The sequence below is a fragment of the Pteropus alecto genome, unplaced genomic scaffold (assembly GCF_000325575.1).
Source record: "Pteropus alecto unplaced genomic scaffold, ASM32557v1 scaffold186, whole genome shotgun sequence".
NCBI lineage: Eukaryota > Metazoa > Chordata > Mammalia > Chiroptera > Pteropodidae > Pteropus > Pteropus alecto.
In genome coordinates, this window is record NW_006439190.1 from 1332183 (window position 1) to 1358533 (window position 26351).

General features: G+C 37.2%; 1 protein-coding gene and 1 pseudogene across 13 annotated transcripts in view; both read left to right on the top strand.

Annotated features, from left to right (window-relative positions):
* Nucleotides 1–3930: 3930 nt before the first annotated feature.
* Nucleotides 3931–26351, top strand: part of REV1 (REV1, DNA directed polymerase) — a 74434-nt gene continuing 52013 nt past the window's right edge. For 3 of the 13 annotated variants that reach the window (XM_025049793.1, XM_025049791.1, XM_025049795.1), the window contains exon 1: nt 15138–15247. Coding sequence is in view for 5 of the 13 variants with exons in the window: in XM_025049787.1 (XP_024905555.1) it covers nt 13350–13403; nt 14815–14941 (181 nt within the window). In the remaining 8 variants the exon portion in view is untranslated. Of the gene's footprint in view, nt 4433–10895; nt 11040–13337; nt 13404–14814; nt 14942–15128; nt 15248–26351 lie in introns of those variants that run through there. The other 10 variants (XM_025049786.1, XM_025049788.1, XM_025049789.1 and 7 more) reach the window with 7 other exon arrangements.
* On the top strand, nt 15150–22435 carry LOC102893431 (annotated as a pseudogene).

Below are 26351 nucleotides of genomic sequence, written 5' to 3' on the forward strand. Positions count from 1 at the left end.
AAATTGAGCAGTATATTCTTGTAAATTTGTGATTTAAAATCTCGAGGATTTTTTCTTTTTTTTTTTTTTTTCCTATCATTGTTTTTAAAGTAGTAGAAAAAATTCTTGTCCTTATAGTGCAGTTAGAAATTATGCTTTCTCATGTAGGCAGGTAGCTGCCTTATGCACAGAGGATGATTTGAGAAATCCTTACAGATCAGTCTGATGTCTCGGCTTTATGCTTGAACTAAAGGATTAATTAGGGATGGGCAACAAAGTTGGTTATGATGTGAACCAGTAACTTAGTAACCAAAAAGTTGGTCACTTGCTTCAATCATTCCTGATCATAGCCAAGACTAAAAAGAGCTTTTTGGAGGTTTGGTCAGAAATTACCTCAATCTTAAATTTTCTAAATGCTACCATTTCTACACTCAAGATTACTAAGAATGGACTTGACTTACTATATTTTGATCATTTAGGCACTGGTCTTAATTATGTAATTGAAATTATGATTTAGGTTTCTCATTTTTTTTAAATGCTTTTTATCAAAGCTCTGAATTTTGTCTTATAATAAGCTCTATTTCGTGATGACTGATTGGCTCTTTATTTTAAACCTTTTTAAAAATTTCAGCTGGACAATTCTGAATTTTAAAAGAATTTTAACCATTTTTTATTATTTTTGAGAGCATAACCAAAGAAGTCCTTTACTTTTTGTAATGCTTCATGCCTTATAAAGTGCTTTCACTTCTCATTCAGTTCCTCTAAGAGTCCTGAGAAGAGGTGGGGCAGTATGTCCTGATTTGTAGCTGCAGTACAGTGGTGTCACCAACTACCCCAAGTTCGGGGAGGTATCCCAGGTCTAAGGGCACAGTCAGCAGGACTCTCCTCACTTCAGACACCCTCACTCCAGGCCACCTGCATGCTGACCAACTGGCTGTAAATTGGGAGTTCCCACTTCCCTCAGGTGTCATAATTTGCTAAAATGACAACTCAGGAAGATGCTGTAATTGCCGTTTTACAGTTTTATTGTGAAGGAGACAAATTGAGACTGGCCAAATCAAGAGATACATAGACAGAAGCCTGCAGAGGGTCCCATACACGAAGATTGCGTGTCCTTAGGACTTGTCATCCTCCTGCTACATTGATGTATGATGACCAGCCAGGGAAACTCACCCAAGCCTTAGTGTCCAGAGTTTTTTTGGAATGTATTACACAGATGTGATCGAATTATTGGCCTTGAGGTTGGATTCAGCCTCTAGCCCTAGTCCTTTTCCAGGAGGTCAAGCTGCTGTGTGGGTTAAAACCCCAACCCTCTGATCACATGGTGGACCTTTCTAGCATGATGTCTTCCCCATCCTGCAACTAGGGGCCCACTGGGAGTCACCTATTTATATAAAAGCTGTGGTCCTACGGACCTACCATGGTTCATAGAGATACTTCTAAGAGCTGTGAAATTCCGAGGGTTTAGAGTATCCCAGGAACCAGGGACAAAAGGCAGCCAAGTTCTTATGCAGCAGGTAGTAGCTGCATAAGTGGAAACAGATGTGCCCAATTTGTGACATTTAAGGTAACATTCTGGGACTGACTGGTATTCAGGACACATGGCCAGAGGTAGTGACTGCGAAACTAACAAAAGTAGTTGAGGAAATATAAGAGAAGGCTCTGAATATCTTACTAATAAGTATGAACCTTACTTTGTAGAAAGTTAGGAAAGGAAGGCTAAGTCTGTGTACTTAAGTGATGGGGAAAAGGGCTAGCTGGGAGACAGAGGTTCTGACTCCTGAGCTAACCTGCACTAGATCTGGCAGACATCCTCACCTGGTGACTGTACCCACACACACATCAGATCTCAGAACTCAAGGTGGACTGGCCCACACACAGACACACAACTAAAAACAAATCCCACTGGGAACTGCAATTCAAAAACATGGTTGAACTCACTCTTCTAGATATGCTATCAGTTCCACCTTTCACAATCTCTCTTTTCACAAATCCTTCTATTAAGTGTAACTGCAAGAGAAAACAGGGAGTAGAATGTTTAAGAAACTGCCACTGCTTTGCTTCCTGGCCTCTTTCCAAACCTTGCTTCATGCCAAGAACTCCCTAGCATATACTAAAAACAACACCCCACTACTTCTTAAGATGATATGACATTCTAAGGAGATGCTACATTCTTTAATGTAACAGTTTATTTAGCTCTCTATACCTTAACTAATAGATTCTATTTCTGAAAAACATTCAGAGGGTTCCAGGACAATGTAACATAACCTTTATGTGACAATTACGTGACTACAAGCAACTCACTAGTTGAAGGTTTTGATTAGATTACAAGTGACAAGATCTCTTCTGTGTGAGGCTTACTGCTGTTTTCTCTGCATTTATTGCATTTTTTCAGTGCCCCTAATGTAGGCTCCTGTATTGTAGTTTTATTATGGAAATCTTTTTTTCTCTGATAACTTTGGATCGTGGTTTATACTTACTTTACTCACCTTGAAAACTGCAAATTACAGTCAATGGACCAGCACCGGTTCGTGGCCTGTTAGGAACTGGGCTGTACTGCAGGAGATGAGCAGCGGGCGAATGAGCTAGCGAAGCTTCATGTGTATTTGCAACTGTTCTCCAGCACTAGCATCATCAGCTCAGCTCTACCTCAGATCATCAGGCGTTAGATTCTCATAGGAGCACCAGTCCCTGGTGCCAAAAATGTTGGGAACCACTGTTTATATCGTACCTGTAGTTGGGGGAAGAGGAAATGGGACACAGGACAGAAGAGATCTTGTCACTTGTAATCTAATCAAAACCTTCAACTAGTGAGTTGCTTGTAGTTCTGTTGTGAAATTCTTTCTACTTATTGCACTTTGTAGCAACATTTTTTTCTACTTTGGTACTGTGTCACATTATCTGTGACCTACTGTACTTGTGTCTCTTCTGAATTCCCACTCTAGATACCCTACTGGCAAAATCACAGGCCCTCCTAGTGATTCTGATGCCTGCTCAGATGTGAGAGGACCACTGCTCTGGACACAGTCCTCTCTTCTCTGAGATTATAATCTCCTTTATTTTCCAGCTAAGTTCTTTTCCTGTTACCAAGCTCTGTGGTCTTTGGAGTCCTTGATTCACTGCAGCCTTGAACTTTTCTGTGGGTAATCGTTTGGCTTTCCTGTGAGAATATACCACTCCTCCCTGGTGAGGGCCACTGCTTTTTACTTCTAGACTTTTTTTTGTATCATGTCATCGCCAGAACATTCTTTTATTTTTCTTGGTAGCTTGATCCCTGGTTTTAGACATGCATGTAGGACATCCTAGTGGAAATGTTTGCTAAGTATTTGGGGCACATGGATTGGAGGTCAGGAAGTCAGAAAAATTGAGGGAAGGTGTTTGGAGACCAGTTAACTTTGCTGCATTTTGGAAAACCAGAGAAGGCAGTTCGTTGTACTTTATTAAAACAGTGTCTTTGTTTTGTTCCCTTCCCTTCTGTAGATCTAATTATGGGGAAGAAAATTATTAGAACGCCTCCTTCAACTTGTATTCAAATGATTGATTTTTAGTCGATCATCTTTTTGTATTTTTGTTGTTGAAAATAACCAAGGGAGAGGAAATTCTTTGTTGTATTTAGTTGTTTGGAATAGAAACTTTCCTTTTAATAAGATCATTCTCAGACTGCGACATTATAAATATTTGTTATGCATTTTCATTTTTAATATCTCCAGATGTTTTTCTTATACATCTTATTGTTTGTCTCTCTTTTTATCTCTGTGTGTGTGTGTTTTAAGTATTGACTAAATCATAATATTAAAATGCTGAAATGTACCTGTATTCTTTAGGGTATAGACTAAGCTGCTGTAATGAGACTTCAGAACACAGTGATTCAAAAAATAATGAAGCTTCTCCTGTAATAGTAGGCATGCAGTCCACAGTGGATGAGTGACTGCCCCCCCTTTTTTAGGTCATTTAGGGTTCCAATCTCCTTCTGTTTGTTTACCTGTCCCCTAGCGTATTGTCATCGTTCTCATGGGTGAAACCAGATTACCTCTCAACTGCATTCCGGACAAAGAAGCGAACAACCTCCTTTAAGAACAAGGAACTGATCTTCCGCACATCGCTTTGCCCTTGGGTGCTCCTGATCTAACTCAGCCTGGGAGACGTGGTCTGGCTGGCAGCCCTTCTTCCTACCAGGAGGGAGCAGGAGAGCCGTTTTATTACCAAAAGAAAGGGAGAATGGGTATTGGAGGGCAGTTGTCATTTTGCCACTCCACAGTGTAGAAGTTCCAAAACCATCCTCACTTCTGACACCAACTGCAAGTTTGGGGATCCTCAAGACTGCCCTCAAGTTTAGTAATTAACTAGAAGGACTCAAAACTCGCGAAAGCTGTTGTATTCATGATTACAATTTATTGCATTGAAAGGATACAGACTAAAATCAACGAAAGGAAAAGGTGCATGGGACACACAGGTGGGTTCCATGTATGGACTCAGTTGTCCCCTCCCACTGGAGTCTGGTACAGCACTCACTTACAGCAATAATGAGTGACAAGGTGCACAAAGAATTGCCAACCAGAAAAGCTCAAGGCTTAGTTAGTGTCCAGAGGTTTTATTGGAATCTGGTCATACAGCTGTGGTTGACTGCTCATGTAGTTGGCCTTTTGTCTCCAGCTCCTCAGGTAGATTGATAGTGTATGGCAGGGAAATTCCACCTTAAATCACATTGTTAGACCATCCCAGTGTCTCCTGGCTCCTAGATAAACAAAGACATTAATCAGGCAGGACATTCCAAGGGCCTAGAGATCACCTCCCAGAAACAAAGGGCAAAGGCTAGACCTCTCTGAGTAAGGTTAATCTTTTACTGTACAGCTACATCTTTGGATAGGCACATCTTGTTTTTTGGAAGTATAGACAGTTGCATAATATGTATGTTTTTCATCTTAAAAACCTTTTATACATTTTAAAAACTGCAAGAGACTAGAATGTGTCCATTTTAACTCTATCCGCAAATGAGGGAACTGAGATCTGACTGCTTGTGACTTGCTTAAGGTCAGAGAACCAGTTAGTAACAAAATTGGTACTGTTACTTTGTCTCTACTCTCATGAACATGGACTGCTTCCCGTGGGGTTCTAGATGGAACCTATTTGTAGGACCGTATTTCCTCCTTAATTTTTCTGTCACATGGCTGCTGCTGTGTCTAATGCGGACAGATGCTTGGTTCCCCAGTGAAGATGCATCTGTTTAGTTGAATTGTATTAGGCTAGTGTTCTTCCTCACTTTTCAGCAGTTTATTGTATTGTAGCATTGTTGATTTCTCCCTTGAAGATTTTGAGACATAGTTTTGTAAAAGATAAGTGTGATTTTATACCACAAACCAGCAGTGCAGCCTTATCAAGCATTTTATTTTGCCTTTCTGCCTTAGAAGGCATCTGTGTGCAAAATAGCTAGTACTTGGCCTACCTGCTCCACAGATGTGTTGTAAAGATAAATTGATGTAAAGACCGCTTTGAAAAATAAAAGTACTATGGAAATGTGAGATATTACTAGTGATGTGTTTAAAGAATTTAATTTTAAATGTTAAAATCAATACTGAAAGGAAGGAAATATAAAGTATCAGTCAACAGGTGCATTTTTTAAAGAGATGGTGGGAATATGGGTCGTTTTCTCTTTTTCGTTTCCTGTATTTTCTTAGTTTTGTACAATGAATATGTATTGCTTTTATAAATAGAGCAGGAAAAACAATTTTTTCAAAGATACACCTAGCAAGAATGACAGCACAACAAAGCAGTGTATAAACACAAATCAGTAATTGGGAAGATAATAGAGAATGTCTCAAGGGAAGATGGAAAGACCGGATTCACTTCTAGAAAAGGCTTATGAATCGAAGCCTATAACTTGTTTAAAGTGCTGTGTATATTATAGCCAGTTTTATTTGGCAGATTAAAGTTCTTTGAATGCTATGTGGTTTTTTTGTTTTGTTTTTTTGTTTTGGTATTGTTGAGATGATATCTAATATAGTATAGGAATTGTTTCATTGAAGCAGAACAAAATTGGTAATAGGAAAATGTTTCAACATACCAAAGATGGAAAAACCAGGTTAAAATAAACTGTCATCTTGATTTCAAATCACTAAAAGTGAGTATGTATGTGAGACTAGAGCCAGTAGTTGTGCTTCTTGGAAACTGTTAGAAGGACTTAATTCCCTTCACCTGGGTGTCTGATTTTTTGTTTTAAATAGCTTGGTGAGGGTCTCTTCGAAGTCAAAACCTGACTGCAGTGTATGGGGTGGGGCTGGAAGAAGATTCTACTTCTCTGGGTTATGAAGTTCAAGAATCTCTCTTGTGCCCTTAGAACTTCAGCAGTGTGACAACTGTAGCCTTAAACAGTGATGGTCTCTGGTTGCTTTGAAACAAAACCTCAAAACCACCTGTATTATCGTACCTAAATGTCACTTAAAAATCTGTTTATCTTGTGTTAAAGCCTTTCTGTTTAAGGACAAATAAGAGCGCATTGGAGCAGGCATTGTCAACCTCATTAGCAACTGTGCCAGTGCTTCATTTACTTCGTCAATCGTAAGGACAGTACTTGGCCTCCCATTGCCCTTTCCTCCAAGAAAATTCTAGCTGCTGCCATACAGGCTTTGTGGGGAAATGGCCCCTTTCCCAGTTTTGTACTCCAGCTGAACATCTACTGGTCCTTTCCTGTAGGTTGCCAGTCAGTCTTTGTGATCCCAGCAGGCTGCAGAGTGTTTCCAGTGTCTGAAGTCTTTTTTTTTTTTTTTTAATTTTCTTTGCTTTTTTTTAAGTGTTTTATTTTAAAGATTTTTAATTGTGGTAAAATACCTGTAAACATAAAATATACCATTTTAATGATTTTTAAGTGTACATACAGGTTAGCAGTGTTAAGTATGTTCACTTTGTTTTGCAGCCAATCTCCAGAGCTCTTTTGTCTTGCAAAACTGAAACTCTGCCTCTTAAACAACTCACTAGTTCCCCCTTCCCCAACCCCTGGCAACCACCACTCTGTTTTCTCTATCTATGGATTTGACTGTTCTAGGTACCTAATATATGTAGAGTCTTACAGCATTTGTGTTTTTGTGACTGGCTTCTTTCACTTAGCGTGATGTCCTCGAGGTTCATCCTTGTTGCGAATCTTTCAGAATTTCCTTCTTTTTTAAGGCTGAAAATATACCATTGTATGTACATACTACATTTTGCTCATCCTTTCATCTATCACTGAACACTTGGGTTGCTTCCACCTTTTGGCTGTGGTGAGCAATGCTGCTGTTAACATGGGTGAAAAATACCTCTTTTAGACTTTGTTTTCAATTCTTTTGGACATATACCCAGAAGTGGAATTATGGGATCATATGGTAATTCTATTTTTAATTTTTTAAGGAACTGCCGTAATGTTTTCCATAGTGGCTACACCATTTTACATTTCCACCAGCAGTGGACGAGGGTTCCAATTTCTTCACGTCCTCTCCAATGCTAGGTATTTTCTGTTTTCTCCATAGTAGCCATCCTAATGGGTGTGAGGTGGTATCTCATTGTGGTTTCCATGTATTTTCTGTAATGATTAGCAATGTTAGCCATTTGTTTATCTTTAGAGAAATGGCTATTCAGATCCTCTGTCTATTTTTAAATTGGGTTATTTGTTTTTTTTATTGTTGTAGGAGTTCTTTATATATTCTGCATACTAATCCCTTACCAGATAGATGGTTTTCACACATTTTTTCCCATTCTGTGGGTTGCTTTTTAACTTAGTTAATTGTGTCCTTTTGTTGCATAGTTTTGATTTCGATGTAGTCTAATTTATCTGTTTTTCCTTTTGTTGCTTGTGCTTTTGATGTATCTAATGAATCGTTACTGAAGCCAAAGTCATGAAGCTTTTCCCTTGTTTTCTTCTAGAAATGGAGGACTTGCCCCTTGGTGTCAGAGGCATCAGTAAAGCCCCTTTTTCAAGGATCCTTACTCGTTAGCAGAAGCAAGGTTTTGCTTTATGGCAAACTAGTTTTCAAGAATAGAGTTTTATGTCTTGATTTCACGCTACCAAGGAGCACTGTAGTCTCTAGAACCCACTGAATGATTTACACTTAATCCCACCAGTTGTGTGGTTCTTGTTAGTACCAAAAGCATGTATCATTTGCTGATCTTGTGTGTATGCTACTTTTTGGGGAGAGAGTGTCTATCATATTGCTATCTATTAATCAGCGCAGAATTCTGTTGTGAATAATACTTAGAAAACTGTTTTAAAATACGAGAAATAAAAAGTAGATAAGAGTAAACTAAATATGCAAGGTAGAGTTTTGAATATTGAGATATTGGGATATACTGTACTTGGGACATACTACTGTTGTTACCATGCTTTATATGTAAATTCATTTTCTTTCTTCAACAAGCATCTATCGACTTCCTGTCACATACAGGGCGAGTGACAATTCTATCTGTACAACATATTCATATTCCATTCAGAAAGGAGGTGAATTAGGTCTAACCAAAGTGAATGATGTGTGAACAGTCTTTGGTGCTGTGTACATGTCAGCGCACAGTGTGTTCTAAATCTGCTTATCGTTTACATCCATCACCTGCGTCTCCCTTTTATTTGGCCACACAGTTCACGTTGTCAGGTAGCTTTGCTGCATGCAGGTTGGTCTGTTACTGCTCTTGGCCAGCATTACAGGTTGTTTAGTTTGCTTTATGCTCTAGGGTTGATTGGTTTTTTTCCCCCCTACTCTTCCTGCCTAAAATCTTTCCCTTAAAGTTATTTGTAGGGCTAGTATTTCCTTGATTAGTGCTCATTTGTTTTTTAGATCACATAATTTTAGAACTCATACAGAAAAGCCTGTCGGTCTTAGTAGTGCCTCGTATAGTATGGCACTTTACACACTAGTCATATTCTATTGACTTCGATCCGTAGGTAGTCTAATGTGGTGCCTCTTATACATGGGCTCTAAATTATTTCTTAGATGCTGTAATTATCTATGCCATGAAGTATAATCTATAGCTATCTACTGAACTATCTGGCATCTGTCCTCTGAAAAAAGAAAGTTACACAGTTGATGTCACGCAACAGTGACAGGGTTGATAAGTTGCTACTCCTAGTGTTCAATAAAGGCTAGATCCACAGTTAGGTTTTTACCCCTAATTTGTTGTCATAGGCCATCTCAGTCTATATATAGATTATTTAAATGAATTTGGTAGGACAAGTTGCCTCGAATCTTTCAGGTATAAGGAAAGGGAGTCAGCATAAAGTAGACCATCAGCATTGTTATATAATCAAATTTCTGAAATTGAAGTACATTACTAAATATGGATATAGTAGTTTTAATTTTTTACATTTAGTTTCCAGAAATAGGTCTTGAGTGTGTCTTGTGTAGAGCACCAAAGTCTTGTGTAGTGCACCAAAGGGAACTGTGAAAAGATTTCAATCTGAAATGGAACTGGAGGGTATGAAACGGAGAACCTCACGTGTGTACCCTCAGAAGAACAAACTTAAGAACTGAAAGATTGATTTCCTATAAATGCCTGATTTACAGAAGACCGAGATCCGAGATTTCTCTCCTGACCAAGAATCCCTCCCATTTTCATGCCAGTAAACCTGCTGCTTGGACTCTGGCTAGACACCCACTCCTTGCCCCTAAATACAGCTCCCTGTCCCCCCACCCCAAAACCCTCAGTGAACTCACTGTGGCTTGCTACAGTATGCAGTTCCTCTGCTATTCCCAAATAAACCCATGCAAGCTTCCTTAGTTTACCTCTTTATTTAAGTTGACAGAAGTCTACCTTTTAGAGTTACAGTTAGAGACCCGGATAATGTGGTGACTGAGACCCTGAGGTGAATGTTTACTGGTCAGTGAAACCAGTTAATGGTCAAGCCTAGACTAGAAACAGTTCCCCTTAGTCTTTTTTCATAATCCTTTGACTCACTTATGCTGTATATTATGCAACAGACTGTAACTGATTGTCATTATGGTATTTTTATTCAGTCAGTATCTTACACTGATGTACCCAGATATTTACTGTTTTCCTTGCTGTGTCTTTTCCCTGTAGTTTTGACCTTCCTTGTAGGAGAGTTTTCCTTCCACCTGAGGGACGTCCTTTAGGATTTCCTTTAGTGCAGGTTTGCTGGTGTCATTAGCTTCTGTTTTTATTTGCCTGAAATGCCTTTATTTCCTCTTTTGTAACTGAGTTTTTTCCTGGGTATAGAATTTTAAGTTAGTAATTATTTTCTTTCAGCACTGTTGTCTTCTAGCTCTGTTGGTTCTGTTGAAAAATAGCTGTCTAATTTCTGCACCTTGGAGTATTTCGAGTGGAATTTCTCTGTTCTCTCTACTCATGACAGCTTTTAATGTTTTTTTCTGTCTTTAGTTTTCCATACTTATATATATATACATAAAGATTTCTATTTTTTCCTGCTTTGGGTTCATTGGACTTTTTGCATTTGTGGCTTGGTATCTTTAATTAGTTTTAGAATATTTTAGTCATAATTTCTCCAAATATAACTTCTTTTTTTCTCCTCATCCCCACTCCTCCTCATATTCACTTGTTAGACCTGCTCAAGTATCCTCTGTATCTCTTTCCTTCCCATATTCTCTATTCTTCTGTGCCACTGCTTTTTCTGGATACTTCTGACTTATTTTTAGCTGTTCTTTATTTGCTCTTATCTGTTCACGTGCTCTTACCTCTTTATGGTATTGTATCTTTCAATTTTAGAGTTACCATTTACTTATTTTATGTATTTTCCAATTCTTTACCAGTATTCCAGTACTTGCCTGTTATCTCCTTGAACATAGTAAGCATACTTACTTTAAAGTCTGTGTTAAGTTCAGTATCTGCAGTCCACGTACGTCTATTTATTCTTTGTTTCTGTTGGCTCTAACTCATGATCTTCTTTGTGTGCCTAGTTTTTATTTGCAGGCGAGACATTATGTTTGCAGAATTGTTCATGGAAGTATGTGGAGTTCAGGGATTGTTGTCATCCTCCATTGAGGATTTACATTTGCTTCACCAGATGTTCCAAGCATTGGCTGTCCAGGATCACCTAAATCTGCTTACAGAAATCGAAATAGTCTAAGGCAAGATACATGTTCTGCAAAGCTTGGTCTGCCTACTTTCAGTTTACTTTTACTCCTAGGGTCCTCATCCCAAGTGTGCAGATTTATATCCTTGGAAGACCCTTGAAATCCAACTTCTGTTCCCTTAGCACTTTGTCAAAAACATTGCCCAGCCTCTCAGCCACTCTTTTAGAATTGCCAAATGCCCTTAGAGGGGAAAGCTGTCCCAGTTTGGCGAGGAGAGGTAGGGCATGGGTGGTGGTAGGTGTCACCTATAAATCTTGTCCCAGTAAAAGTCTTCATTATTTGCTAGGCCGTCTGTGCCTTGAGGCAATTTTTTAAAAACAATGTTTTGTGTGGCTTTTCTGTTCCTCAGCGGGAAGGTGGGTCCAAATTATCTAGTTTACTATTTGTTATAGGATCTTTTGAAAAGTAGAATTTGAATGTGTAAAATGAAAAATGTTTGTTTCCTTTCCCTCTTTTTTGGGGGCATATTATTTGAATCCTTGACCAGAGTTTGTTGTACATGGCTCAAATTAGTGGAAATGATGAAATTACTATTTCAGTCTTTCATTCCTTTTATGTTTTAGAGCTTTAAACATTTGTATGAGATAGCTTTCTTTGGAATAGGGAAAGGATCTTTAAAATCTGTTTTATGGTTTTTTACTTATTACAACTTTGTTTCGTACTTGTCTACCCTCATTAAACCATTGATAAGGATTTTGTGTTGTCCTTTCCCAGTAAATACCCCATAGATCTTAAGTGAGGCTCTTAAATGATTGGGCAAATGAATTAAACCTTTAAAATATAGTTTGTTCTTTAATTTACTTCATTTAGCAGATTAATTGTTGTATTTAATTTTTGTGAGTGTGCATCCTTCACCTATAATGGCCTGAATTCTCAAACTCTTCACTTCTTAGAATAGATGTATGGATTCAGTTTATATGAAATCAAGATCTATGTGTTAACACATTTCCCGGACTCCCTTAAGTCAAGGAGAGAAGTCGTGAGGGACTGGACAAAGCCTCTTGAAAAAAGCAGTAGTTATCAGAGCAAATTAAGGCAGTTCTGGGACTCATGATGTACATTTGGTAGCCATGCTCCTGCCATTGTTGAATTTCAAAACACAGGCCTCTTCTCTCCCTCAGCACCCACAACACCTGATCAAAGTGAATCACTTTGCCTCTTTTCTCTGAGCCCATTGCACATGCCCCTTGTCTCTGTTGGATTTCTCATTGAGTATATCTCTGCATATGTTTTAGGCACCTTTTATGAGTAAACGGAAAAATTCATAGTTAGTATAAATGTCATCAGGGAGAAATTATAGGATTTAAACGCCTATAAATCCCACAATATACCAAGAATAGAAATATTTGAAAGATAATATCTGCTGGTGTGTGTGGATAAAGTGTCATGTTTTAAGGTGTTATTCAATAACATTTTTATAAACCATATCAAAACTGACTTAGATAATGTATAAGTCTTCTCCAGTGATATATGGTAACTATTTGATATTAACCTATATATAGTTACTAGAAGAAAAATACCTAAATGGAGATCGTGTTGATTTTGTGAAGGATAATGCAGTCACGTCTCACGATGTAGCCATTTGAGTTAGACTTAGGTTTTGATTTGAGTTGATTTATACCTTGCTAGCCACTAAGGCAGCTGACACTTGACATGAGCTATCATTTGGTCATTTTGGTGGTTTTTATTGTACAGTTGGTCAAGTGTTGCCTTAAGGAAAATGCCATATTTACTAGTTTATTGTCAGTGATAATAGTACTGCATCACGTCCATTAGATGCATCATTTTAATTTACTTCTTTTAGGGCTTTTTGTGTAATAGGTGAATTACACTATGAATGTACTCTTATGTGTCCAGCATGTAATAGCGGAGACAGAGTTTAAGAGCCAATTTATATTGTAGGTTAGGTCATGAAGGAATATGTTTTCTTAGGTTCTGTTAACACTAATTGTTAACAAGCACAACCCATGTTTGTCTGATTTGGCGAATTTTTTTTTTTTTTTTAATGTAAGTGGGTGTTAGGATTGGTACTCAGGAATGCATAAAAGTCCTTCCTGTTAAAATTTGAAAATGGTTATAATTTAAACCTGATACTTAACTGTAGAAGTACGTCTATACTTATTTTTAGGAATAAATTTCCCTTGTGAATCAGTAGAATGATATGCTTTGGAAAAAGTTTCCTCAGTATTATACTTTTAACTTTTATCAATTGAACATTTGATTTATTTTCTCATTTTTTTAATTGACATATACATTATGTTATAAAATTGACATTTTTTTTCCCCTTAATACAGAAGCCCCACCATGAGACGAGGTGGATGGAGGAGGCGAGCTGAAAATGATGGCTGGGAAAAATGGGTGTGTTTTAAAAGAATAAAAATAATTATATTGAATTATCTAGGTATTTCTCATTCTTCTTTTAGTAAGACATTTTCTAAGTTGCAAATCACTTTAGACACCAACTCTTGAATTTTCACAATTTATTGAAAGTTCAGACTTTAACACTTAAACTTGCAAAATTTTCTCCTGAAATGTTCGTGTGTATAAAATTGTATGATAATTTTATTGCAGCATTGCTAATAATACTGAAAAATTGGAAAGCATTGATATCCAATAATAGGGAATTGGACAAGTAAATTTTCCCTGTACAGTGGAACACTGTGCAACACTTAGCTTTGTATTTCTTAACATGGCAAGATGGCCTTGACTTAAAGAATGTTGTGTTATAAAGGAATATTGATATATATATGATCCTGTTTTTGTAAAACTACTATGCCTTGGGACATAGAAATAAACTTTGAAAATAATATCCCAAAATGTTAACAGTGAATGGGATCATAGCTAATTTAAATTTTCTTCTTTATATTTTCCTATGCTTTCTAGAAAAATGTTTTTGATAGGGAGCATGTAATATTTGATCAAAAACAGTGGACTCATTTCCATTTTGAAAAAAAATATATTTCACTTCTACATACCTACAGCTTTATTTTAAACATCTAATTGTTAATTCTTTATCCATAAAGATAAATTAATTCAAATCAATTAAGTTTAATTATTTCAATGTTCAGGAAAAGTGTGGTTGAATCATAGATTTATAAAGGTCTGTAGGAAAAATAATGTTTTTATATTCTTTTTGATGTTCATTTTATGGAATGAAAATTCTATAAATGAAATGAAACTACCATCAAATAGATTTATTAGATCCAGTAGTTAGCCACTGAATCATTTATTCTGTTCTTATCTACATGTATGGAGGATTGTACTAGTTTGTTGAACTGCTTCATTTTAATTGAAGTTATTATTACTTTTAAGTTTCCTATATAAAGAATATAGTGGAAGCCAGTTTAAAATATACTTTTTTGACCACTTGTCAAATTTTAATTGTTTTAAACTTTGGTGTAACTTTTGCTTGAATTTATAGATAAGAACAATATTTCATGGCATTAAACTTCTTATACTTGACTTAACCTTTCCCCTCTTTTTAAAGTAAGTCTTATTATTATAAGAATGTGATAAAATTATTAAAAATCGAGTTGACAGAAAAGTCCTCCTTGACCTGACTGTTTTATTGTCTTCTCCTATGATTTACGTTTATAATTGTACCTTGTGTCACCATCATACCTTGGTCACTAGCACAGAATAAGGTCCTCTGTGTGTTTATTTTCAAATATAAATTACTTTTTTTTTTTGAAATTGCTTTTTTAAAAGGTGGGGGTGGGGGAGAAAATATAACTTTTGTGATTAGTTTACCTTTTTTTTTTAATTCTAGGGTGGGTATATGGCTGCCAAGGTCCAGAAATTGGAGGAACAGTTTCGATCAGATGCTGCTTTGCAGAAGGAGGGAACTGCATCTGCGATTTTTAGTGGAGTTGCCATCTATGTCAATGGATATACAGGTTGAGTACTTTTTACTCAGTAGTAAATAGGTATCCTATTTTGGCATGTACTTTTATTGGGATCAACAGTGATTTGTTTTAAATCCTGTTTTTAATTATCTTGTTTATTAAAATGATAAAAATAAAATCCTTTGCTTTAAGTATTCTTCCTTCACTTATTTTTCCATCTTTTATTGAAATATATAGTTTAAAAAGTCAAATGAGGTTAAAGTGGAAAACAGCAGTGGCCTTGCTTAAACAGCTGATTGGAAGTTCATCACACATGTGTGGGGCTTGTAAACTGTGAACTTCAATATCCGGGATCTGGTAAGGCGACCTCACTGGTGAATCTCCCATTGTAATTATCCTTGGGTCCTTCTGAGCTGGTGGAGGAGGGGGTGGTATGTGTGTCAGATTTCCCAGAGTCTTGCTTCGAGAAGGGTATAAACCTAGCTGCCAGCTCTTTAGTTGCCAAGGGGGAAAGAAAGAGCCAGAATTCTCAGTCTAGAAATTAGAATTTCATTCAATCTCCCCCCCTTTTTTTTCCATCCGCAATATCACTTCTCTCCCTCTGCTATGCCTGTTGTCATTGAGTCCAGTATCTGGAAGGGACAGGATAGTCGGTCTTCTTCATGAGTGGGAGAGGAGGTCCCTAATCTGTGTCTTACACAGAATTTCAACCATGAACTTCTTGTTTCATGACGTGTCTGCATGCCCACTTTTGGAGGTGCCTCTATTTCTTAAATCTCTCTTGTTTTCACTGGCACCAAGCAGCCTCTCCAAGGCTTCGACATAGCCAGCTCAGATTTTATCTTTTTCTCATCTGCAGAGTCAGTCATGACTTGCCTATTGGCCATCAGATTTTACTGCTTAAGTTTCTCTTCATTCTCTTTAGGATTTCTCTCCTCTTAAGGTCATGTTAGTGTATTATTTTTTGAAGCAAATGGCTGTAAATATTTGTGTCATTCTGTTATATTTTTCCCTCTCAACTTCTCAGTTGGCTGATACCTGCTTATCTTTAAGGTCTCTGTTAATATATCACTTCCCTTTGATCAGTTGTCTTTCTACTGGTGTAACTGACTTCCCATACTTGTATTTATCTGCATCTTGGTATTTATACGATCTTACTGTAGTTGCCTGTTAGACAAGAGCAAGAGCTATGTTTTCATATTTCCATTACTATTGTATCCTTGATTCTTCTACAGTGACTAGGTGTAACCCACACAGGAAATATTTGTTAAATTAAAGTTGAGTTTTAGTTCCATGATACATTTGCCTGGTTGAGTTTTATCGGGCATCACTGACAGCAAATTTAGCCTAAGACTGTTATCTCAGAATGAACTGCAACTTTGGGAAGAGTCGTGTGCAACTCTTCTGTTGGGTATCCTGGAGCAGTCATGCTCCACAGACCTGCCTGAGATGCAGTATGAAAGACCCTAACACAAAGAAATAAACATTGCTCGTCACATTAGCTGGTTATGGAAGTTCCCAGTTCACAAGGGCACCCTTATTCACATAAGAGGAAGAAAAAGAGATCCTTTGAGGGAGAAAAAATGAGTATGGTAGTAATCACTATCATGGTTGAGAATTTGGAAATCTAATTCTACTTTTATCACTAATTTCTGTATTCAAAGACTTTTTTTTTCTCTTTTAACCTATTTTATTTGGACCCATTATTAGCCCTATCCCTTTCCTTAGGATAAGGATAATGATATTAATTTTTACTCTTATTATTATCAGGATTACATTATAATTCTACAAGTGAAGTTCCACTATGTAGAATTTCATAAGGACATGCAAATTATGGAGAGTTTTTTTGAAAAATTTTCTGTTTTAGTGAACACTTAGCAACTTTATAGACAAAACAGAATCAACCTCTGTGTAATGAATTAGCAAGTGGAGAAAAGTGCTTTAAATGCAGTAAGACAAGTAGGGAATGCTGTTTTATTGTTATTTCTTAATATGTTCCTCTCAGGCTTTAACTAACATTCCAAGTTTTCTTGATTCTTTTAAAGCTCCCACTTCTGCCATCTGAACTTCTTTCTCTTTGATAACCTCTCATTCCTTCTAACCCGGTTAGCATTGAACTTGTGCTCAGAGATAAGATCCTCCCCACTCCCCTTTTGGATACTCTGCCTCTGTCAACCTATTTTCTCTTTTTTTTTCCCCCTCCAAAAGCATCTTTTTCCTGCTAAGATAAACTTCTTTGCCTTCTATTCTTTTTTTTATTTAAAAACTTTTTTGATGTAATTGTAGAATCACATGCAATTGTAAGAAATAATCCAAAGAGCTCACCAACCTTTTGCCCAGTGTCTCCCAATGGTAACATCTCACAAACTGTAGTACTGTATCAGCTAGGGAATTGACATCAGTACTGTTGGAATACTGGGCATTTCCACAGCACAAGGATCTTTGTGCTGCCCTTCATAGCCACACCTGCTTCCCTTCTGCTCTCAGCCCCTCTTATCCCTGGCAGTGATTGATCTGGGCTCCACTTCTATATTTTTTCATTTCAAGAATGTTACATAAATAGAAGAGCATGGTATATAACCTTTTGGGACTGGCTTTTTTTTTAAACTCAGCATAATACTCTGGAGATTCATCCAAGTTGTATGTGTCAGTAGTTTTTTTCCTTTTTATTGCTGAGTTGTATTATTCCATTGTATGGGTGTTTCACAGTTTGTTAACCACTCACTTAAGAACATCTGGGTTTTTTCCTGGTTTTAACTGTGAATATTTGTGTACATAAGAGTGCATATGGGTCATATGGTGGTCACATGTTTAACTTTTTTAAGAAACTGCCAAACTGTTTCTCAAGTTATACTATTTGACATTCTCACTAGCAATATATGAGTGATTTGGTTTCTCTGCATCCCTGTCAATATTTAGTGTATTTTAAACATTTAGTAAGTGTGTAGTGATACCTTATTGTGGTTTTATTTTCTGTAACAGTTGCCAAGCATCCTCATCAGCATTTTTGTTTCGTGTTTTAATTAATTTAGGTATTCTAACATGTATAGTACTATCTCATTGCAGTTTTAATGTTCATTTGCTTGATGACTAATGATATTGAACATCTTTTCATGTGTTTGCCACTTGTATAACCTCTTCAGTGAAATGTCTGTACATGTCTTTTGCCCACTTTCTAATTGGGCTGTTCGTTTTTTTTTTTACTGTTGAGTTTTTAGAGTTCTTTATGTATTCCAAGTACTATTTCTTTGTCAGATATTTGATTTGCAAATATTTTTCCCAGTCTATAGTTTGTCTTTTAACCTCTTCACATGGTCTTTTGTACAGCGCAAGTTTTTAGTTTTGTTGAGGTCCTATTTGTCCATCTTTCCTTTCATAGATTGTGTTTTCACATCAAAAGTCTGCATAGCACTAGATCAGAAAGATTTTTTTCTTGTAAAAATTTTATAGTTTTATGTTTTATATTTAAGTACATGATCCATTTTGAGTTAATTTTTGTGTGTGTGTGGCCTATGGATGTCTAGTTGGTGTAGCACCATTGGTTGAAAAAGCTGTCTCTTCCTTCATCGATTACTTTGGCACTTCTGTCAAAAATCAGTAGGACGTGTTTGGGTGGGTCTGTTTCACAAAATAGACACAGACAAAATAGAACTTGCTGGGATTTTGATAGGAATCATATTAAACCTAGATCAATTCAGAGAGAACTGACATCTTTACTGTGTTGAGTTTTCTAATTTATGGACCTTCCATCCCATTTTACTCTAGTTGATTGAACAAATATATTTTGTACACTGCTTGTGTGTTAGGAACTGTGTGAACAGAGTTGGCAGTTGACGAAGAATGTTGATTTTGTTAGACCAGACCAGAGAGATGTGGGCGGCAACATAGCAGAGCAGTCAGTAATTGCTTTCCAGAGTTAGCGTGTCCTTCATAGAGAAACTGCCTTTATTAGCTGGGTCTTAGATAAATAGGGTTTTCTAGATGAAACTGGGTAAAGGCATTCTTGTCCTAATTGTAACCTACATTTGCACCTTAACATTCTCTAATTTTGGTCAACAGGCTTATCTGATAATTTAGGTTTGTCTTTGTACTTTTAGTTCCTGTGCTTCTGTTTGTGCTTTTGCCTCTGATGAAAAGTTCCTTCCCTCATTTCTGTGAACTGGAATTATAGTCATCCATTAAGGTCCAGGTTAAATTAGATTTTGCCTCCTTCCCTGTCTGAGCCATTCCATAATTTTTAAATTTCATAGCATTATTGCCAGAAACATTTATTTTGACATCCAAGCTTTGTATTGGCAGGTCTTACTTCGATATTTAGTTTTTTGAGGTCAGAAAGCCCATTGCATGTAGTAGCCCCCAGCCAAACATGGATCAGACAATACCATGAGACCTTAAATTTGCTGTTCCTTCTGCCTTCCCCAAGTCTTCATCATTCAGCTCTCTGCTCATATGTTGCCTCCTCCCAAAGATTTTCCTTGACCATCTCATCTGAAATAGGTGTGTGGTGCCCTTCAGATGCTTTCTAACCCCTATCCAGCTTTATTTCTCTTTATAGAATTTATTTGTATCTGAAATGGTATTATTTATCTGACTTATGTTCTGTCTGCCCAGTGAAGTAGAAGTTCCATGGAGCACAGATATAAGTCTTGTCATTGCTGCATTCCAAGGGCCTTGAACCTTGCCTGGTATTCACATTGTAAGATGCTCAATAAATGTTAGGTGAATGAATGAGTAATAGTTTTCATTCATTAGAATGGATAGACATACATCAGAATGTAAAAATATTTTAAATAAAAATATTAACATTATTATTTGTATGCTAATTAAACTTAGTCTTCCTGAATCTATAGTTTTTAATTAAGAAATGAGCCACATTCTAGGCTTACTGAATTGTAATCTCTAGGAGGTAGGTCCTGGGCATGTGTATGTGGGTGGAAGGCTCCCCAGGTAAGCTAGTGCTTCAATCTAGTGAAATGTAATTACTCTCTTCTGTGGAGTGGGGCTGGGACAGTCGATAAAGAAAGAGGCATTCTGGTTGTTTTGTACTGTTTTCAGTATGTGGGTAGAAGACCAGGCCCAGTGACTTTGGCACTGCTGATGTGGATGAAAAAGCAGGTGGATGGGCAGATACTTGGGCATGATTTGCAGAATGGACAAAGGACCATGCAAGTGTAATAGATTTACATTCCACATAACCTTATATTCATGTTTTCTGAGCATGTGAATGTGGCAAGTTAGGAAAATAGTACATTTAATGCTGACAAATTAATTTTTTCGGAAACAGATGCCTTCTGGGAATTATTTTCTATAGATATAAACATGTCCCCTTCAATTCCTGTAAAATTCTGATCTTTTAACTCAGGGATGTAGGAATTTAACCTCCAACTTGGGAGAGTTACTGTATTAACTTGTGCCACCCACTGTAATTTTGCCAGTGTCTAGTGCATATTTGTTCCTGTTAGGTATTCAAAAATATGTCCTGTAGGGCTTTGAAACTTTCTCATTTTTGTTTGATTCTGGCTTTTGGTTAAGTGTGGTAAGTCTGAGGCAGGCAGGGAAGAAAGGCATCCAGAGGAAGCGTAGCTGTTGCAGGAAGAGCAGTGGGTAGAGGTCAGAAGATAGGCAGCACAAGTGCCCGTGGTTATGGACAGGTCGCCTGATTTTCTCTAATTCCTCATCAGTCACTATGGTATATTATCTTTTCTGATTTATAGGATTGTGAGACTCAAATGAAATAACGAAGGATATTACTGCTGTAGGACCAAAGAAGGGACAAGCAGCCATTTGGCTGGCTTCTTTCTGCCATGTATGTAGTATAGCTAACATTTAATCAAGCTCATTGGATATGTGGAATGAAATGGTGACAAAATGAATGTTTTCTCAATAGAAATATATCAAGGAAAGCTTTTGTACAAGGTTTAAAACTTGTTTATAGACGTCGTTCTAACCAGATGAGCAAAACTCGATATGTAAACCATGCCGGAGATGTGGACCGGTCTTCACGTGGCTCTTCTGGTGTAACATGATGGCATTTGCTCTGCTGCAGTTCACTTGCAGAGCTTCAAGCCTAAAGAGAGTGTGTCCTGTGTTTGATATGTACCTTTTAATTTTACTGTGTTCCATTGTCTGTTACTGTGGTTTGTTTTAGTGAACCCTGAAATTTTGTTGCATGCAGAATATCCTCAAAGAATGTTCTATGAAATTCACAGTAGGAGTAGTGTAGAATACAATTTTATTTTAAATTTCATTCAGAAGATACTTAATATCTTAGAGTGCCTTCATGTGTAAGGAACACCCATTATTTTATGTAAGGACATCTACTAAGTAGTTTGAGTTTTTGCAGTGTTAGAAATCCTTTTATCTCTTGACAAAATGACCATACCAGCAGTACCGTCGAGTGCTCCTCCCACCACTCCAGCCCCAGCACCGGCTATAGCCCCAGCCTCAGTCCCAGCCTCGGCTCCAATTTCAGCACTAGTGCTGGCTCCATCCCCAGACCCCATGGCAGCGGTGACTACGACCATGGCTCTGGGCCAGACCCCGGCCTCAGCGGCAGTCCCAGTGCAAACCCTGGTGCAGTTGCTGGCTGGGCCTGCTCTACCAGGCCCTTCCCCAGCAGCTGTGTGGTCCGGCTGCACCCGGTCATTTTGGCCTCCACTGTGGACAGCTATGAGCGGTGCAACGAGGGTGCTGCTGGGAACTGTTGACAAGCTCTCAGTGGAAGTCACTAATTGCTTTTCAGTACCACACAATGAATCAGAAGATGAGTTTACTGTTGACATGGAATTTGCTAAGAACATTTATGAATTGCACAAGAAAGTCTCTCCCAATGAGCTCATCCTGAGCTGGTACACTGCAAGCCATGACATCACAGAGCACTCTGCTGATCCATGAGTACTACAGCCCCCAACCCCATTCACCTCACTGTGGACATGAGCCTCCAGAATGCCCACATGAACATCAAGGCCTATGTTAGCACTTTAATAGGTGTCCCTGGGAGGACTTTGGGGGTGATGGTCACACCTCTGACAGTGAAATATGTGTGTTATGACACTGAATGCATTCGTATTGACCTGATCACGAAGACCTGTTTTAGTCCCAGCTGGATTATCGGACTATCAAGTGACTTGCAGCAAGTGGCAGGGTCATTGGCTTGCATCCAGGAGGTCCTAAGCACAGTGTTGCAGGACACAGAAGATGTAGTGTCTGGAAAGGTGTCAGCTGACAATACTGTGGGCTGCTTCTTGATGAGTCTGGTTAACCAAGTACCCAAGATAGTTCCTGATGACTATGAGACCATGCTCAACAGCAATATCAATGACCTGCTGATGGTGACCTACCTGGCCAATCTCACAGTCACAGATTGCCCTCAGCGAGACACTTGTAATCCTGTGAATGGGCCCTAGGCAGCACGCCTGCCATTCTGGGCCCCAGCCCTGGGACTCAGAATGGAGTGAAGTTGAAATACATCTTGTGGGTTTGAGTTACACTGAGTCAGTCAACTGCTTGTGACTCTAAATAAACATAGCCTCACTTTTGTAAATGGAAAAAAAAAAATCCTTTTATTATTCTTCACACCCAACACTTTTATCCTCGTTTGTGCCATATGCCACTGGCTAGTCTGCTACAGAAAATTATCTGGTTTACATTTTATTTTTTCCCCAATAGTTTACCTTTAAAAAGCAGGTGGGACTAAGTGATGAAAAAGAACAGTGAGAACTAGCTCTGATGTCCCAAAACCTATTGTAGAAGGCTATAAGCAATTAAAACTGTATAACTGGTGTAAGAATAGGTACGTGGTTGAGAGTACCTTAGAAATTTCATGTATATAAATTTGATATGTAAATTAGATATGTTATATATATAGTTATAAATTAAATGAGCTAATATTTATAGAACACTTAGAACAATCTCGCATTTCAGCACCACATTAAATATTTTAAGTTACAAAGGAGTTTTCCGTAGATCAGAGGGGAATGACTAGAAAAAATCTTATACATCAAAATAATAGGAAATAAAACACTTAAGATTCCAGTTGATTAAAAGGCAGATTTCAGAAACGATCTATTTGAAGAAGTAGACCTGGATAACAAACATGAAAATAGGTTCCACTTCACTAATAGAGAAATGCATGATTAGTTTTTTGCAACGTTTATTTTTAAAAATTATTACATGATTATACCTAATTTAGGCATGGATGACGAAATAACCACTCCATTCATTATTGGAGTGAGAGTAGTATAATAGTAGACTGGCTTTGGAAAGTGGCAGTATATGAAATATATGAAGAGCCTTTAATATGTTATAACCTTTGACTCAATAGTTCTTCTAAGAGTCCATTCTAAGGCAGTAAACCTAAATGATTCCCTCAGTATAGGTTTGTGTAAAAAATAATCTTATCACATTGTTTTGTTTAAAAGCAAAGCATTGTATAAGAATGAAAATTTAGTTATAAAGTATAACATTTACAAGGTGGCTTAAAACAAAGTAAACTGGATAATTTGTAGTAACAGAAAACTTTCTGGTAAATGAGAAAAGTGTAGGCTATAAAATGAAAAGTAGAGGATGATCCTCATTAAAGAAAAGCACAGAAAAAAGTGCTAGAAGCAAATATATCCTAGCGTTCTCTTTGGGCATAGAACTATGAGTGCCGTATATTCTATTTTCCAACTTTTTTTTCTAGGTGTGTTCTTAGTAGGTTAATTCTCAGCTTTATTATTTGTCTTGGAAAACAAATTACAGGAGAGCCTTTGATTTTTTTTTTTTTTTTTTTTTTTGCTTTTAAAAAGGCTCAAGACATATGCTGCTAATAAGATAGGTTGCAAAAATAAGGAAGCCAGATTACTTAGGTAAATTTTTCTAGCTACGCTGTGTGGTGGACTGTGTGTTGTTTGTTTTTTCCCCACCAAAATCTACTTGCCCTCCCTGGGAGAAGATTACACTTCTCCACTTGTTGAAGTTGGGGTGGGCCATGTTCACAGAATGTGAGCGTAAATGGTATATTCTATTCTATCACTTTGGGAGTCAAGCTTTAAAAGCCAGTTTGTGCTTCAGAAAAAGGTCCCTCTGTCAGCCCGGATTCCAGAGTAAACATGACATGGAGCCACAGCTCCATGGTCATTTTGGAGTAGAGGATGGATATGTTGTGTGAGTGAAAAATAAACTTTCATTGTCAGTCACTGAGATTTTGAGTCCATGTGTTATGCAGCATAACCTGTGCTATCTTCTCTGAGCAATATCTGAAATGGTGGATTAGAAATATTTAAAACAAATATTTTGTTTTGGGTTTCCTAAAGTGGCATTCTGGCTGTATTGTAGCTCAGGAATTGGCATACTTCCTGTGCAAGTCCAGAGCTTTATGGGCCACGCACACTGTTGTAGCTGCTCAGCTATGTTCTGATAAAACGTCATTTATAGAAGGGCTGGATTTGGCCAACCCTTGCTGTGATCACAGACTCATAGACTCTTGGGATTGGAAGGAAACTTTTTTTCTGATGTATCATATTATACATTTAGTGTTAACAATCATTTGTGGAATCCTTACTAAATTCTTAAGTGAGATGCTTGAAAATATGGGTACTGAGGATACAGTCATGATTAAATAAGTTTCCTCTCCAATATCATAAGTCTTAAGTGCTATTGGAAGCCTGATTAAAGCTGCTGGTTGTTTTGGATTTGTTTATCAACTAGAGTTCCTTAAAAGTTTTACAGTCTTAAAATTACAGTATTTTTAAGTTTGCTAAAACCAGGTTAAAAAAAAAAAAGGTGCAAACATGCTGTTTACCTTTTGCTTGTCCAGTTAAGTAATTTTTACACAGACTTGGAATAAAACTTCTTTTAAATGGTTGCAAATGTTAATAGTCCTAATGTGTATGAATCAGGATTTTTTTCAGTACTGTGCTGAAATGCAAAATAGTAATAAGTATATATTACAAATTGAGCTTTCATAGTAAAGATGTCTTACATAATACTACTTTTACTTGCTTGGTATTTTGGGGATTTCTTGTAAGAGTTCATTTAAAATGAGAGTTCTGCTATTAAAAAAAAATTGAAAATCCCTGGTTTAAATGTCTCCATCTGTCTTCATTAAAGCAAAACAGTTTCTTAATTTGTTTCCTTTGGTGTTTTGTACATGACTGAACATTAGTAAATGCTTATTAGCCAATATAACTTGGCCTGGGGTCTGCAGAGGATTCATCCTTGATTTTTACTGTACTTCTCTAATGAAGTTGGTCAAGGTCTTGCATATATGAATCATAAAGTGGAATCAGTAAGTTGTGCGTACTCTGACCTGTGTGATTTGGAGCAGAGCTGTCCCCACCTTGTTCTGACCCCCATACTTGTGATCATCTGAAGTGGCTGTTTTGAGAGAGAAGGAGAGGTAGAGCTAAATTTTTTAAAAGGAAGAGACTTTCATTTAGCTTAGTCATTGGAGACTTCTTTCCTGTGTTGCCATTGTACCAATTCTCCTATATCCTAAAATGGTACAGTTGTTTTAAAATAAAAGATAGAACCTTAATTTTCAGTTAGCTTTTTCTCATTGAGGTATTTTTTTGACCAAGATTGCTTTGTTGCATAAGTTAACATTTCACATTCTGTTGCCCAAGAAATGTAACCACCTGTGTTATGTCCTGAATTGAAATGCTGTGTAGACTAGGGCTGAGAACATAGTCAGGCTGCACTCAGCCACCTCTCTTTAGGTGGAGTAGACTGCCCTTGAATCAGTCAGTGCTCCTTTAGTGTTTTGTTTGCTGGGTGACCACCATTGTCCAGGTTTGCAAAGCTTTCTAAGATGTTTAAGTTTCTTAAATTGTACAGTCTTATTCACTGAGAAATATAGTTTCAGATGAAAAGTTTTCTTGTTGATCAGTGTTCTTGGATGGATCTTGTGTTTTTTCAAGAAAGGATGCATGTTTATAAGTGTACCTAGAAAAGGAGAATATGTGTATGTTCAAGATATAGTTATATAACCTGCTTTTAGATTTATTAAAACTTGAAAATGCTGCATTATAATTCTTTTATTTGAAATTGGCCTACTTTACAAAACCTCATGCAGGATGCTGAAGGAGCTAAGGATATGGCTTAAAAAGGATTGGAATGAGAAACCATCATTTCACTTTGTCGAAATATTTCTAGTAAGTTTTTATTTAGTAAATCCCAGTCTCCAATTAGAGTATCAAAGTTTTAAAAAAGTTGGAAAAGTTTATTGAATGTGTGCTGGTTCTAGGATTAATGTGGAAATGTTTATTAACTGTTGCAAGTGTTGCAAATTTTTATTGATCTCTTCCCTGAAAACTTTTTTCCAAAGTACAGAATATAGATTTTTTTTTTTTTTTTAATTGAGAGGTAGTAAGTTAGAGTATAAGCCTGGGATCAGGAATCAAGGCTTGGATTTTAATTTAATTCCAGTTATTCTTGATTTATTAGCTAATCTCATCTCTTCTTACAGCTGTGAGATGTT